Source organism: Spodoptera frugiperda, chromosome 27 (assembly GCF_023101765.2).
Source record: "Spodoptera frugiperda isolate SF20-4 chromosome 27, AGI-APGP_CSIRO_Sfru_2.0, whole genome shotgun sequence".
Taxonomy (NCBI): domain Eukaryota; kingdom Metazoa; phylum Arthropoda; class Insecta; order Lepidoptera; family Noctuidae; genus Spodoptera; species Spodoptera frugiperda.
The window spans coordinates 11,656,840-11,673,118 of record NC_064238.1 but is presented as its reverse complement, the minus strand read 5'-3'; the positions used below and the strand labels follow the sequence as shown (position 1 = coordinate 11,673,118).

At 35.5% G+C, this 16,279-nt stretch overlaps 1 protein-coding gene across 1 annotated transcript in view; it reads left to right on the top strand.

Moving 5' to 3' along the window:
* Positions 1-16,279, top strand: part of LOC118263739 (uncharacterized) — a 134,202-nt gene continuing 117,923 nt past the window's right edge. The window contains exon 1 of the mRNA XM_050705513.1: positions 1-594. Within this exon, the coding sequence (XP_050561470.1) occupies positions 83-594 (512 nt within the window). The 5' untranslated portion in view covers positions 1-82. The remainder of the gene's footprint in view (positions 595-16,279) is intronic.

The following is a 16,279-nucleotide window of genomic DNA, read 5'->3' as shown; positions in this document are numbered from 1 at the left end:
ATCGCTGCCGAGTCCTACGCCATCCTATGCTCCCTTCTCGCGCCGGTATTTGAATAGGCTCGCGTTGCGTAACGCGCGGCCAATGACAGCGCCCCTGCACATGCACGGGGCGGAGTCGTTACGTCACCGCGGTCTGCCCCCGCGGCCGCGCAGCCGCCGTGACGTCACGACCGCCCCTCGTGCCGCGCTCCGCACCGTGAACGCGCGACTCCAGCGCCCATGCTGTCCGTGGCGTCGCACGGAAACTTGCGACAAAACACTCGTGCGCTCAAAGATGGCGGATGGGTCGCCCGAGGACCGTGCCGGCCCGAAACAATTGAACGATTTAACTTTTTCCGCGCCCGATACAGGACTTGGTGACACAAAAAAGTGCAGTGGCGAAACATTTGACGGCGAAAGTGTGAAGTTATCGTTCTACAGAGAACTAGAAACGAGTGAATCGTGTGAGAAAAGTGATACGCGCGGCGTGGCTGCTAATCGCGCCGCGGCCGTAGAAACGTATTCCCGAAAATCGTCTGATGCGAACACCGTGGACGGCGACGACAGGAAGAAGAGATGTCTGGACAGATACGACAGCTCCGAGTCTTCTGACAGGTGAGTTGTTGTTGAGTTATGTTAGCAAAACGTGCGCTCGCGTCTGTTTCGTAAGTTTGTTTGCGACCGCGATGTTCGGAGAGTCAATGCTCCAGTGACCGGAGGCTGTTTGATTTCGATGTCATGGCCATTGTGAAAAACTTTGGGTGTTGCTAAGCGGCTCTAGTTCGGTTGAACGCCCTCAGAATAGAATGCTGAGCCGCGGTGCCGCGACGCAACGTATTACCATTGGAAATTGTAGACATACAAAAAGTCGGCCTCGTAGGCTCGTAGTTACGTTTTCGATGCTCATAACGACGGGTATTACGAATAAACATCATACTTTACTGATAACATCTCTGTTACATGTTCTCAGCGTTATCTAATTGCTACTAGATTGTTAAGTTAGTTACATGTTTCCTCCAGCTAGATGGCTGCCAAAAATAATAACCTTGGCTTTTAATTAGCTTCGAGCTAACAGTAAAAGCTAGTCTAACGTCTAGTTTTAAACTCTTTTACGACAAACTTGTTTAGTGTTAGTTGTCAACTTTCGTGTTGCTAAACATTAAATTACGGAACTCTAGGACATGATTTGAAATCTGTTTTTGGTAGTTAACATGGCAAATTGACATTCTCAATTATTTCCCAGTTATAACTTACTGCACACTGCATAACTAGAGTTAGTTTATAACTTTCTTCATTTGGCTCTATATCTACAAACAAGCATACCCAAGTTAAAAAACTCTTGTTTTGGTTCATATTCATAAAGGTAACAACTCCTCATCCCTTTAACAGCATACAATACAACCAAAAAGTATTCATAACTATGAAAAAAAACCAGCAACATTTATTTGTGATGGAATGATGAGTAACTAATGCTAATGTTATCTTTACTCAAATGAGATTTCATAATCAAGATATTTTATTTTACACACCTTTATTCTCCTGATAAACTTTTTCTAAGTATAGATAAAAATAATATATAACAATCAATGTGAACATCCATTTTTTTATCACAATGAAACTTGAATTTGATTTCTTAGTAGAACCTCACCTTAACAGTAAAATAAGTTGATTGAAAAAAGTTTGAAAGACAAGTTTTTTTTCATAATTTGAAACAATTGATTGTTTGTTTTATTGGCTGTGTGACTGCTTTTGTTTGTGTTTATGTGTATTAACATTGTTTTGTAAAAATTAGAATGAATGTAGAGTCAGCCTTTATATATTTATGTTATAAGCAACTAACTTTTTGATTTGAATAAAATAGAATAGTAGCACAGATACAATTAAATGCATGCATTTATTTATTTTGTGTGTGAATTAACTAGGTATTTGAATGTTATTTAGCATTTTGGTTTGTATCTATTTTCAAAATTAGAACATTTTACTGTATGTAGTTAAGGTAGGTGCCAGTAGTCTAGTAATTATGGTGAATACCTATTTTAATTACAATGAACTTGAACATGCATACAAATATGGCCTACTTATAATCTCTACAAAGTTATTTCTTTTAGAAAATTAAGATGTAAGTTAATCAATGCATGATGACATTAGTAGTTAATAAGAATTGTGCAACAAAATGTATGTTTGTTGACTTTGTCAACCACTTGCATGAAACATGACTCTAGAGTTGACTTTGACATTTAGTGATGCGCCAAAAATAAGGAACTAATAATGTGAGACATACTGAATTTTTATTTTATGACTTGTATATCAAAACACGCATGTATTGAACTTGACTTCTTAATTATAATATCAAGGTAGACATTTTATCTTATTATGACGTAAATTTTGTCACCAGATATGATAAAAAGTATTTAATCTCTTTTTGTCTTTATGAGTTTAGATGTTATCAAAGTTTGCTTTTGTTTTTTTGTTATCTGTGGCATTACCTAGTGACTGGTTGGCTTGGATTACTTAGATACAGTGCCCTTGTACACAATGTGTATACACATGAAATTATTATATTTTACTCCTATAGTAGTTTATTTAGTCAAAAAATTTTAGAGTTTTACGGTAGTTCTTCATTTTGCTTACTTCTGCTCATGACTTATTTTCGTTTAATCTTTGTTCACTTGCATCTTGCATGCCATTTATGCAGTAACTTTGAATACTCATCCTTTTGTTTTTGCGTAGCCAATGCCTAAGTTCATCTAGTCATACTTTTTTTATCGACATATACATAATTATTTTAATTTTGTTATCACTGAAGTGTTTTTTTTTATTTTACATTCAAAAGTATTTTCCTGGTTTATTTGAAATAAATGATTTTGGACTTTTGAATGTAAATGTAATTGTTAATTTCATTGCTATGAAGTAATATTTCCTCGGTATTGTAATGAAATAGATAGGTATTTAGAATTTTAGATGTAAAACATACACATTTTATTAGTGCTTATTTATTTAGGTACCTATTTCATAATAGATTTAAGCAGACTGCTCTTGTTTTACATACAACTTATTAATAAGATAAGTAATTACCTGCTTACCTTAGTGTGCAAATGTAGAGTTAGCATTAGTGTATTCTAGAACAGTGTGTCATTTAATTTAATTTATTTCAGTTCTAAGTAGGACTTGTGCTAAGTATCTCTATACTGAATATATTTTCTCTACATCATTCAAAATTATGGTTCTGATATGTATTTCCTTAATTTCTTATGAACTTACTTAATTTTCAGTAATGGTAGTTAGTTGTATTAACTGCATGTAGCTCAACTTAGTACACAGTACCTACCTACTTAATGACAGATTATGACATGTTTTTTATAGGTATTTACAGTATCTATATCTAGGAACAAAGTCGACAAGCTGTCTTGTGGTGACCGATAAATATGGGTAATACCGATAAATAGGTATTTACTAATCTGTTTCTAAAATTATTTTTAACTACTTAGTTAATTTCCTTTAAAATCTTACATCTTACACTATTACCTACGTAAAGCTAAAGAGTGTTTGTTTGTTTTAACACACTAATCTCCGGAACCACTGGTTTTAATTAAATAATTATTTCGGTTTGGATAGGCTACTGACTAAAAAAAGTCACCCTACGATTAATAGAAGCCGAGCAGAGCAGGTGTAACTAGTTAAAGTACCTAAATCTGTAAAAAAAATTATAATAATCACATTTATTTTGTAATTTTATTGTACATTACAATTTAACACCAAACACAATAGTTACATACTTACATAACACGTAACTTTACAAACTTGGCTACCGATTTAGTAGGCGGCCTGTAGAGTATGATACCACAGTTAGATAGCGTCAGTTAAGTGGTGATATGTGGGTCACCTATTACCGTGATAACAATATGGCGACTAAGTACAAAATGTACGAATTTAGGTGTGGTTCAGGACTTGGTTCGTGCTCCAATGCGTGGTAGTTACTTTACGAAGTTGCTTTACGTCGATCGATTGTTGGTAGATAAACAGGTATAGTTTACTTGCCTTGTTTTGTTTTGTTGTATTTAGAATTAGAATTAGTGAGATTGAGTTGGTATGTCTTAGTTAGTTGATTTATGTCTTAATTTGCTTTTTGGTTAAATAATGATGTAGTTAAGTGTCTTTTTTCTTTTTTGAATGGCAACTGAGTTTCTAATACAGCGATGTTGACTATACTGCCAGTGTCGAGTGTGACGGCAGACAAAGTAAAAAATATGATGTAGTTTTAGTTATCAATATTAGATTGTGTAATATACGTACTAAGTACGCAGTTTGTAGATAGGTAGTTTCGCCTAGAGCATGTGATGGTTTTAGCTTTTTATTTTTTTTATAACTTTTCCTCTTTCACTTCAGCGTTAGCATGTACTTTCCTTGTAGTTTAACCACTACCAGAAAAATGTACCTAACTGTACTTCGTCTTACTAAAATTTATCAAACGAGTTGTTATAACAAGTAATTGGAACTAAACTAAATAAACACTTGAAGTTTACTAATGCATAAGTAATTTTATTATGCTTACAAACCCATTGATTTCTAAGTGTGCTTGGAACCGTACGGTATTGGGACTAGTGGAAACTTAAACTTCATACTTAAGTACCCTCGTTGTTAAGCATTTCTGATATGCTATGACAACTGTAAATCAGTATCAGGTATCAGGAAAAATCGACCTTAAGGCCGAGTCATAAAGTCACGATTAAAGCTTAAGTTTTAAGGCACTTGTGTTGCCATATCAAAAATTCTAATAGTACACTGATGGTGACAGGTGTCATCAGTTGACGTTACATCATCAATGCCTCGATATTCCTGCTGTCAAGTGACAGGTAATCTTGACCATACCATATTCATTTAGCAAGTACCTACTATTTTTGTCGTTTGTCGTATGCATGACATTGAGTAAGAAGTTTCCTAGAATTCGTTGTTAGCACTTAGCTTACGATCACCTTTGAGAGCTTAATTTTTTTTTCTGTAAATTTAAAACTTTTATGTTAACAGATCTTTTCTTTTCACTCTGCCATCAACATCTGTTATTTAGGTGTTTATACAAATTCCCATGTAAATCTGTACATGCTAGATCAAGTATACTTGCAATAAAGTTATGTCCCAAATTTTTTGGCATCAGCGCAATAATTTGGTCTTCAAACAACTGCGAAAATTAGAGAGGAAATTGGACGTCATTAAGTATAATAAATTAAGACATTAATCACAATATTCATAACACAACCGTACATTTGTTGACACAAGCATTATCTCGGGTTGCTGAACTGAGATGCACCTAGTTGTATAACACTTTGTGTCATTGTGCCTATTGATAAACTCCAATTGAATAACCAGCACACAGTAATCCTCATACATTACATTTCCGTCTTATTTTGTAATCTGTACCCTTAGTATGAGTTTGTTTTACGTTTAGAGTAATCGAAACGAGAGCGCGTTCGGTGCTCTTATTAGTAGGTTCATTCGTGCCGGCCAATCAGAGCGCCGAACGCGCTCTCGTTTCGTTTTCGTTCAACATAAAGCAAATTCGTACTAAGAGTACTGATTGGTTGGTTTATTCGTGCTGGCCAATCAAAGCTCCGAACGCGCTCTTATTTCGCTTACTTTACGTAAAACAAGCTCGTTCTAAGGGTACTGAATATGAATACTTTGCAATGTAATGTTACTTTATCTAATTTTAATTAAGACTCCTAAACATCTTATCTCGTTCGAGAAATTAGTCGGGCGTGGCTAAGACGTAAGAAAACGTATTATTCTGATATGTGACGAAATCTATCCATATCATAGTATTACCGGTTTATGTTCCTTTATATGGTTATTTTCCTAGGTCTCACTAGACTAGTTCTAAGCTAGTTATCCACGGTCATGTATGTAAGATTGTTCATCATTTAAAAATATCAAATTTTGTCATGTTTATTTCCTGCTTATCTTTTTGATAAGTCTGTTTAAATTCTTCTTTATTTCGCTCCGCCTTTTTCTCTATCATATTCTGGCATCATACCATTATCATTATTTTTTTTTGTACTTACTGAGTAATTATCTAGCTAACAGAAAGAAAATGAAATAGTTAATAAAATGTTTCAACTTGTCACCCAGGCAAAACCGAATGCCTATACAAGTATACATAGGTACATACATTACATACATATTTACTCAATTCACTATCCATTATACAAACATTACTTGATACTATTTTACTGGAAAACTAGAGCCATGGTTTTCGTCGATATCAATTGATAATACCTTATCTAGGGTTCAATAAATCGATAAGGGACACTTGAACCGCTCCGTGTTTTATCAAGTATACTCTCGTAACTGGTTTGTTCTATGTATAATATTCTACCAATGTTGTTACCGAAATGAAGTCGTTTCACGTTTGAGATAATTCAGCCATCAATTTAAAGTATCAATGATACTAATCCGATGATAAAATCGAGATGCTATCTATGACAAGACAAGACATAAATCTTCATACAAACCATCGGAAATAATTCCAATATGTATACGTACTTCCAGCAAAAAGCTACTTATTCAGTTAGTTCCCTGAAACATAAACTGCCTTCAGCAAAAACAATATTTTCGTTTCGACTCGTTTTACCGTCGAACTGGCGCGAAAGTTTTAACAAGTGACGTGGAAGCACCTTAGAAAAGGAACAAAGTTAGTTGCCGGTCGGTAGGTAGTAGGGCATTCACGCGAGCCTAAGCCACAAAGGGTGAGCTGTAAAATAAAAAGTTAGGAGTTCTAACCGGGCGTGCCGGGGGACAGCGAACGGGTTCCCGGACGCGACACGGTAACTTACTGTTTATAGACGCCAGTTTACAAAAGCAGGTTTTGTTCACCTACCAACAAAGTAACGTCAGTATACAATATTAATATGCGAAGAAAGTAAGGTTATTTAGTTAAAACACCTGTCTTTACATTAAACATTTTGTTTGTGTGAAGGTTATACCTATTTACTTAAATGTACTAAAAATAGTAGCAACAAAAATACATAATACATTATGATAAATGAAAAAAGATATACAAGGTTTAAATATAGAATTACTATTTTGCATAAACGTGCATGAACATTTTTTGTCTGTTTTATAAAAATATACTTCCTGAATAACTAAATATGCAACTTTCTTTAAATCAGCTGTTATTCCCTGTCAAATCAGCTGGATACAAACCCTTGTGGCATTTAGTTACCACGGTGCATCACGCGACCGGTCGGTCACCCCCCGCGCGTGCTCCTCCCCCCTGTCATTAGAAGCGTGCGCGGGCGCATTGGCCCTCGGCCGTTGCGCATGCTCCGACTTATGGGCTCAGAACGGTGGATGTGATTTGATTTGAATTTCGGAACAGTCCGCCTTTTAGTTTAAGACCTTGTAGAATGCAAGTAAAAACTTAACGATCAGAAAAGCATCGGAATTGGAAATTGTGTTTTAAAAAACTGAACGAGGATTTATGTTTATTGGAATAAGCTGGAGTAGATTGTATTGTGTTTTGAGGTCATCAGAGTACACAGAAAGAATCGTTGAAGCCATTTTCTTTTTAGTAGAACGATTTGTTAAAGCTCTCTTGGCTGAGTCTGCTTTTATGCTTAATGCTCCATGTTGGAATTGGAAGTGGGTATAAAAAGATGGACAGTAAATCATATAAAGGACCTAGACCTCGTAAACCGCCAAGCCAATTGCAATCAGAATGAGAAAAATGATTACGGCCGGAGATGATACGGAATTCCTGTCTTTGTGATGATCACGGCACAGACAAGTTTGTAATAAAACGACACTGGTCCGGTCAGGTAGAAACTGAGTCATCAACGCCATCCGTGGTCGTTCAACTTTCATTATTGTTTATTTATATTTTTATTGTTCGCTGTTTGACGCGTGCGTATTACCTACATTGGCAATCGTAAAGTACAAAAATTCGCCCCAAATGGCATGACAGGACAATGATTTCTGTCCGTCATAAAGGCAAATTGTTGTTACAATTTTATCTTCGTTTTTGATTTTTTTTTGTGTGTGTATCTGTTCTGGCTCTCTATCTTCAACATGCTTATTTGAAACCCATAAAAAATCCATGGTTTTCGATAAAACAGTGACCATACTGGTATTCATTTTCTAAAATGAAGAAAAATGAAATCTACAAAAACATCGTGCAAATACATATTTACATAAGTAGGTACCTAATCTATGTATATTGTCTAGTCCATCACGTGTTTTAAAAACACGTGTTAACTCTAGACAAATTCTTTATCAGATACTGTGTAGACGCAATCTATTTGCGTAATTTGTAAATTACGTCATCGCGCGAATACATACATAATCGCCAAATATATCACGAAATTCTTGTTAATATTTCGTTATCGTTATATGCATATAAGATAGGTAAATTAAGATGGAAAGAAAAACTGTGATGTGTCATTAAATGTCACCTTAACAAAAAATATGAAACATTAAGTTATTCTACTGAATTAGGTGTGCCACAGGGGTCTATCATAGGCCCTCTACAATTAACATCTTTACATTCTGGTGAACAAAATATCACATATGCATTAGTCTATGCGCACTAAACCTAGGCTTGGGAGAACGTGTAATGCAACCTTGGAAAGTACCAACATATCATGTATTATCTGCCTGCTTGTCGTTCACTTTGTGATTGGAATGTTGACCAGGTACTTCCAATATTTTCATTGCATTTCAAGTAATTTTACCAGGCATCGGTACTTAGATCGCTTTATTTGGGCCTAAGGCAGGTCCATAATTTACACTGACATTCAACTGATTAATGTTACTATTGTAACATCAAATAAGGAACTACAGCTAAAAGTGGAAATTTAATTTACAAACAACGCTATTGCTAAAACTTTTTCAAGTAAAAATAATTGGTGTTAAAATAATAGAACGAGAAAAATATCGATGTAAACAGGAAAACTACTATCATGGCTTTTTGTTTGAACCATCTGCGGAAACATCATTTGCACATATTTTATGGTATTTAATTGAGTGATTAATGAGTTTCTACTTATCAAACAGGGGAACCACATCCTTCCCATGCAGAAATTCCAAATGTTCCTGACTGTTCTGTTTTTAATTAATATTTGAGTTCATAAATAACCGTAGAAAATGAATGGGAACTTGAAATAGATATGAATATTTTAAGGATGTATTTAAACAGTGAAACTACAAAATCATGTGTAATGGTTTCCACACCTACGTTGAACATTTCTCATGAAGTACGTACCTACGTCATAAAGAATCAGTGCAGTCAAAGGGCATGTGATGTACAAACTGGTTTCTTGCTAATGCAATTATCGGTTGGTCCGTCGAGAACGCTCTAAGTGACCGAATGGATACGTGAAGAGGACGGGTCGGACCGTGTAACGTTTAAATGAGAAAACCTTTTATGTTTGCACTAGTCGGCTCCCATAGGCGCAGTTCGGACAACCACCTACTTCTGTTTGATAAAACTGGATCGGAAACTCTGTTAGTTAGAACTGTATTGCGTATCTACGAAGCTGTTTTGCTTTGCCTTTGTTCTAACAGATTAAAATCATTTCATTTTTGGGCTTTGTAATCAAATTCTGGGTTATAAACATCCTCTTTCCTAATTAAAATACTAATTGAAGATAGTTAGGAAGGAAACAATCACAATAATTATATTTTTACGATAATTCGCATTTCAGATAAGTGATAACCGGAATTTAGATAATTTCTTATCCTAAAAATAATCGAATGATAAACTTGTTCAAAAAGCAAAACTTCAGAGGTTTTTCCAACCGGATCTTTAAACATCATCGCATGAGTTCAAAATTAGTCATGTTCTCCGGAAGTAATTTTCATACTTGAAAGTTTCTTGTGGTTAACTTTCAGAAATAGAACCTGAGTTAGTTTCTCAGACGTGGTTTCCAAGTATCCAACTTGAAATTTTTTGTTGATTTAATTCGTCATCGTCGTCGTTTATCGCTTACAAACCAACTTTATGAGAAAAATTGATTGTTTATGACGTATGAAATAAATTTCAATGAAGTGATAAACTTTGTCTAATAATTGTTCTGGAACTTCTACAGTGAGGTTCTATAAGTTTGTTAAAATTATATTTATTATTTAAGGATGTCCACGAACGAAACCGCGTAGGTCGCATCAGCAAAAAATATCAATTATAGCTTTTGTTTTGGGTATTAAAAATTTAATTGCTAGCAATTTGCGACGGTAAGCATTACAGGATTATAGTTCTTAATCTTTTAACCATATCAAATAAACATAGTACGGTACATTTGTGGCTTATATTCTGAGAACATCCTTTGTTTTTTCTAGACCCATTAAAAAACTATGTTATATGTTTTGTAGCTTCTATTATAACAGCAATTATTTTTCTTCGCATAAATATCGATACTCGGTTATAATTTTTATGAGGTATTTTTCTTTTATAAACGGGCGCAGCTGCCCCTGTACAGCCGGAACACACCTGCTTCAGTTGTCCCAGTCTCTTTCACCTTTGACATTTGACAAAATTTTTATTACGATATTTATTGTGTCTTTAAATACCTTATCTGTATCCAATAAGAAATTTTAGTAGCTTCTTTATAGTGGCATAGGTACACAACAAATGCTATCCGACCCACGCGTGCTGTAATTGACTCGTACACATGTCACGAACTACTTTTTAATGGTCAACTATCTCTTTGTTTCCAAAGAATACGATAAACATCTTTCTCAGTAGAACTCCCACTAAGCTGAGGTAACGTATAGAATTGTGATTTGTATAGTACTGATCCTTGTCAATTACTGTCATTAAAAATTTAAATACCGATTACAAAATTTTAGGGTTAGGTTAAACGTGTTCTATAATTAGCGAATGGCCGAGCGATCCGGACCGGACGATTCGTTGGTTACCCTTTGTTATTATTTAAATTATAAACGATTAGTCTACCAAATATAACGCCCGCGGCGACGCGTGCGCCGCTACGTCATCCATGCATTTTTAAACTGCGTCTTCGTGATTGTTTTTATCTAGTTTTTATTTGAAGGACGGACAAGGACGACCCGTGGAATTAGACAAACCACTTTTTGCTAGTCAGAAACGTTATACCAGCTGCAAATATACAGCTAATTACTATGTTATTGACCTTTTTGATATTCGAGATGCTTTGGTCTGATTTGTGATAATAGTGTCTGAAGTTTATAATAGCTTTGCTAAAATATTAGTAAAGCCAGACAATGGGAGACATCTTTGGAACTGAATGCCATCGGGGATCCCGCCGGGAAATCGTAGTTAGACAATGTATCTGTCTTTCCGACTGAATGCCGAGAATGTGTCTTATCTAGAACGGAATACGTTGCTCGTCTGGGACTTGGTTGGGTATAAAAAGTCCCTTCAGTTCAATTTCATTACCGGTACAAAAAATTGGGTACATTGTGATTCCCAGTTAGTAAGTGAATGGGGAAAAAAATCTTAAAAAACTTGCTTTATAGAATCTGGCAATATACAAGCCACGGTTTTTTTCTTCTTTAACCGTATATATGCAGTAGCGTGTGAATGTTTTTTTTATTCAGAGTTCTTTTCACCATAACGTCTATAGCTGTGTACTGTTATCCCTATCTTTACAAAAACTATCGTTCACGTTACAACAGGGCGATTTTAGGTAAAATATTTTTTTGGGGGGCTGGTGAATGAGTGAGTGAGTGAGTGAATGGTAATTCCTTTAACCAGGCGCCCAAATTCACGGATAACAGCTAGCAATAGGTATACCACATTCTATGCTTGTTCTAACATACTTTACATATCTATGAGCATCAGCGCGAAGGTATTCGAGAGCCCTTTGCGTTCGTAGGCAGCTAAGTCAACAATTTATTGGGGCCCATCTATCAACGGACGTCGTCGTATTGTCCAATTGCATTCCTCTGGTTTCAACATAGGAGTTAAGTGAGCCACAAATTCTTGCCACCAATAATTCCTTTGAAATGATCTATGACAAATATGTGTGGATTAATTCACACAAATGGAATAATTTATTGTGAAATTATGCACAGAAAATTGCGCTTATGTCTGTGGTCGTCGATCGGATGATTAACTTCCATTAGTGATATTTTCGAAAGTTTTGAACAAGGATTTAACATTTAAATAAGATAAATCTCTCGTCCTCCCGATATACCATTACAGATATAAAATGTTACCAACTTTTGTGCAGCGAAATTCTATAAAATGCACAATGCATACCTACTTTCTTTTCTTAACTCTTAAATGCGCAATTTATATTGACGATGAATCTTATATTAACAATCTTACATACTCCAGATTTCTATTAAAATTGTTTCCTCGTCGCTGTAATATTAATTTGCCATTACATCGGTCTAATTTCGCGTGATATAATACGAGAATATTTGCCCCCAAGCCGGGGGTAAACACCAATTAATCCTGGCAACACGATACATTTCCAAGGGAGGAGGGGGACGCCCTCTGATGGCAGATTGCTGCATAATCCCGCTGCATTTCTACTGCTTCCGATGCAATCGGCCAAAAGAGGGCGGTTGCCAAGAGGGTCGTTCTATGGACATCACAGAGACCAATTTATATTTCTTTCCATCATTGTTTGTTGGCGAATCGATCAAATTGTTTGTGAAACCTTACGGTATTGTTCGCATTCAATGCCGCGGATTTAAATTAGAACATGAGTAATATGCGTAGATAAGCAAGATAACGGGTTTCGCAATTAGTTTGATAAGTTTTCATCTACGTATGATTATCGTGACGCTTTACGATAACCGATGCCAGTAGAAAGCAGTTTTTATTTACTAAACCATTTCAATTCTAAATGCTATGGGACAGCAAAAATATTTTAAAAGGGAAACGTGTGGCCCCTAAACACTTTTTGTCCTCTTTCTTTCATTCTTCCCTTCCTAAACATTGTTTAATTTTGCTACTTCACGCTCATTGTCATTTGTTGAGCTGACTTGACAGTTCGTAACACAAGTGCTTTTTGTATGCTCACAAATATTACTCAGAGCATCGAGTCACGTCGACAGACGAAGTTTTGAACTCTCCCGAAGTTCTCGATTGCCGTCTCTCCCCCTTCTCGAGACACCACTAAAGGTATTTGTTAATTACCTCGAAACGTAACACCGTTAGACGTTAACATGAAACTACAAAATTAATTTCTTATCTCATATCTTTACACCAACTTTACCGTACTAGTTTTCGCATACAATTAGTGATGCAGAATAAATACTGGATTGTAGGAAGACAAGTAGTATGTATCATGAAGTTAGGAATACGAATTATTTTTATACTTCACAAGTCCTACTGAAAAATTTTTTTTTCAAGGTAGTTCTTACAGGTGTCGTTTAAGCAATAAAATAGGCAAAAGTTTATTGATACAAATACAACCCAATAAAATTTAATGGCAGACAAATCCGGATTTGTAGAAGCGTGTTACTATAATCAGCAGAATAGCAGTAAATAGACTAGTTGAATTAGCATACTTGGCCCAAATTTCGAGTGAAATAATCGATATTCTCTCCAAGAAACCTCTCCTCATCTTCATCAGTATAAGAAGTAACTACTTTAAAAACTGCCTCAACTAACTATATGCTATTTTGTTTCTTAAATTATACTAAATTTAAAAGTAGGTATATGACTAAGTACTTGCACAGTTTAATACTAATGTGTGTATTTTAATCGCAGAAATTTCCCACTAAACGTCGCGTTTAGATGGATATCTAAACTCGTTATTTTGATCATTGTTGCGATTAACTTCTGTGATGATGACTTAAATGCGTTTTACACGAGTCACTAGTCTTATGTACCTATTTAAGTGAAAAATTACCTCTCTATACCGCAACAAAGTAAATAAGTGTACACTTAACTGGTCCAATAAAAACGAGCAGAACATTAAATTGATAATCTTTATAAAAATACATTCGAATCGATATATTCGAGTACGAGTAGGATTCCGTATCGATATTCGCTGCGATCGCCCACGATAAATCAGCAGCGTTCCCTGGGTCCGGCTTGACCATTTTATTAAATTCCGCGATTAAATACCCGCCAGCGACGTTAAACGAAAACGTTTCGATATTATCGCGATATCTCGACACCTCGGCTCACCTCGCCCTGTTTATAATTACGAGTTCGGTCGTCCCCTCGTCGTCGTACTTGTCGTACGACCCGGGTTGCGTAGCGAGCAAGTTCTCGCTTAGCATGACTTCGCCCGACCCGTGCATACCACCGACTGTTTTTGTCATAGGACAAGGCATCCTCCTTTTGAGGAGGTTAGTTATGGAAATTATTTATTCTTATACAAAAACGTTCCGCTTGCTGAAGTTTCACTTTTTGTGACTTTGTGGGTTGATAAGATGTATATCAACGGAGGTAACTATTTACATATTATTAGTAAGAGTGAGAAAAACTAGTCGAGCAGTTAATTAGCTTAAACTAACAGCAGAGGTGATGTCTTGGTGCCTGTGCCTACACAAACAACTTTTTTATACATTTATAATTGCAACATAACTTCTAATTGGCTAATAACATTGCCTTTACACGCATTAACGACAGCATAATTTAATGTTATAGCCATAAAAATCTAGCATTAAATCACATTTTCAAACAGAATATTCTATTATGAACAAATGCACAAAATATTTCATATTGAATCGAAAGTAAATCATGTCCAATATGAATCGTTGCCAACATGAAACGTTTGCGAGAAAATTTAAGTGCTCTATTACATAAAGTTCTATTTCATGGAAACATCAGTTTGCATAAATCTTACTATCGAAGATATATCTGTAGCAAAACTTGCAAAATATGCACCGTTTGGATTGAGGTGTTGTTTTTATAAAAAAAGTTTGATAAACAATATTGCGTTTTTCATCGATGGCATTTGTTTGTGTCATATACTAAAAATTTAAACAGATTTTTTTGTTCATATTCTAGCTCGATTTACTCGTTTATTTATTTAACAAAAAATCTTCTATTGACATCCGTGATTATAATATCACCAAATAAATTATAATGAAATATTGTACTTGGCGAACATTGTCCAGCGCCCTTCGTAAAGAATTTGGGTCCCCCTTCCAAGCAGGTGTGAGTGCCGGTTTAGGAAACCCCGCCAAACGTGGAAAGTTACGGGACCTGTTCCGCTAATGACAATCTTTTAACAATGTACACAGGCCCCTTGTCGATCAGACTTTGGAAACGTGTTCTTTAAGAATTATATTATTGTACAATCTAAAACAAATCTTGGTTTTAAAAGTACTTATTTCTTATTTAAAACTAATGTGTGTACTGTGCACCCATTCTCATAAAGCCATGACTTCTACATTATAGCATTACAAAAGAGGGCCCATTATGTGTGAATGTTTATTTTATGACGTGACACTAACGTGATCTTGTAGTGAACGTACCAGAGGTTTAATGACGTCATTAACGTCACTGACACTAAGTGGTCGAGAGTTAGGAAAATTATGATCATGCCGGGAAACGGAGAAGCCCGAACATTCGATTGATAATGTATGATACATGTTAAAATGTCTCGAATGGATTTATATTGTAACCTCTATGGACGTATATCATAATCAGAGTATGCGAAAATACACAAGACTACGGTTAGCACGACAGGTGTAAATTTTCACACTCTTCTTTTTTTGTATAATATTCACTAGTCATTTCAACTATTACGCATAATTTTACGTTACAGTCTGAACAACGCATAAATATATTCAAAGTAATGTAACTTTGTTAGAATGCGAAAACACGACGCTACACTCTGAATATCTTTGTTTAGCTTACAAAAAGGCGTTTGCTGACAGTCCTGTCTCGATAACTGCGCATTAATAACAACACCATGTGCATAAGTCAGGGCACGCGACAACTTAGAAAGGTCTAACGTCATCGACCTAGAACATCTGCTTCATATAGGCAGGTTCTAGAAATATCACGTGCCTGGAAAATGTGGCGTGAAGAATTTTATGCGTCGACGGCCGGTGCAGCCTGCGTGAGAGATTTTATACGAGGTGCTGTCCGTTTATCGATTGGATACATTATATTTTTATTTTTAATGGATTTCCTGTATGGACTTGTAATCTTAGATGTAGATTTGTAATCAATAGCTCTTATCTATTTATTAGTCCCATGTAAAATGACACAAGTCCATAGCACCGACATTAAAGACAGGAATTGATATATAGATAAAATAAATATACCCGAACTTGTTCAGAAAGGTCACAATTTCTGGTTCAGTAAACTAAAACACCAAATGAAATCTATAGAATAGCTATAGCATAGTGCTTA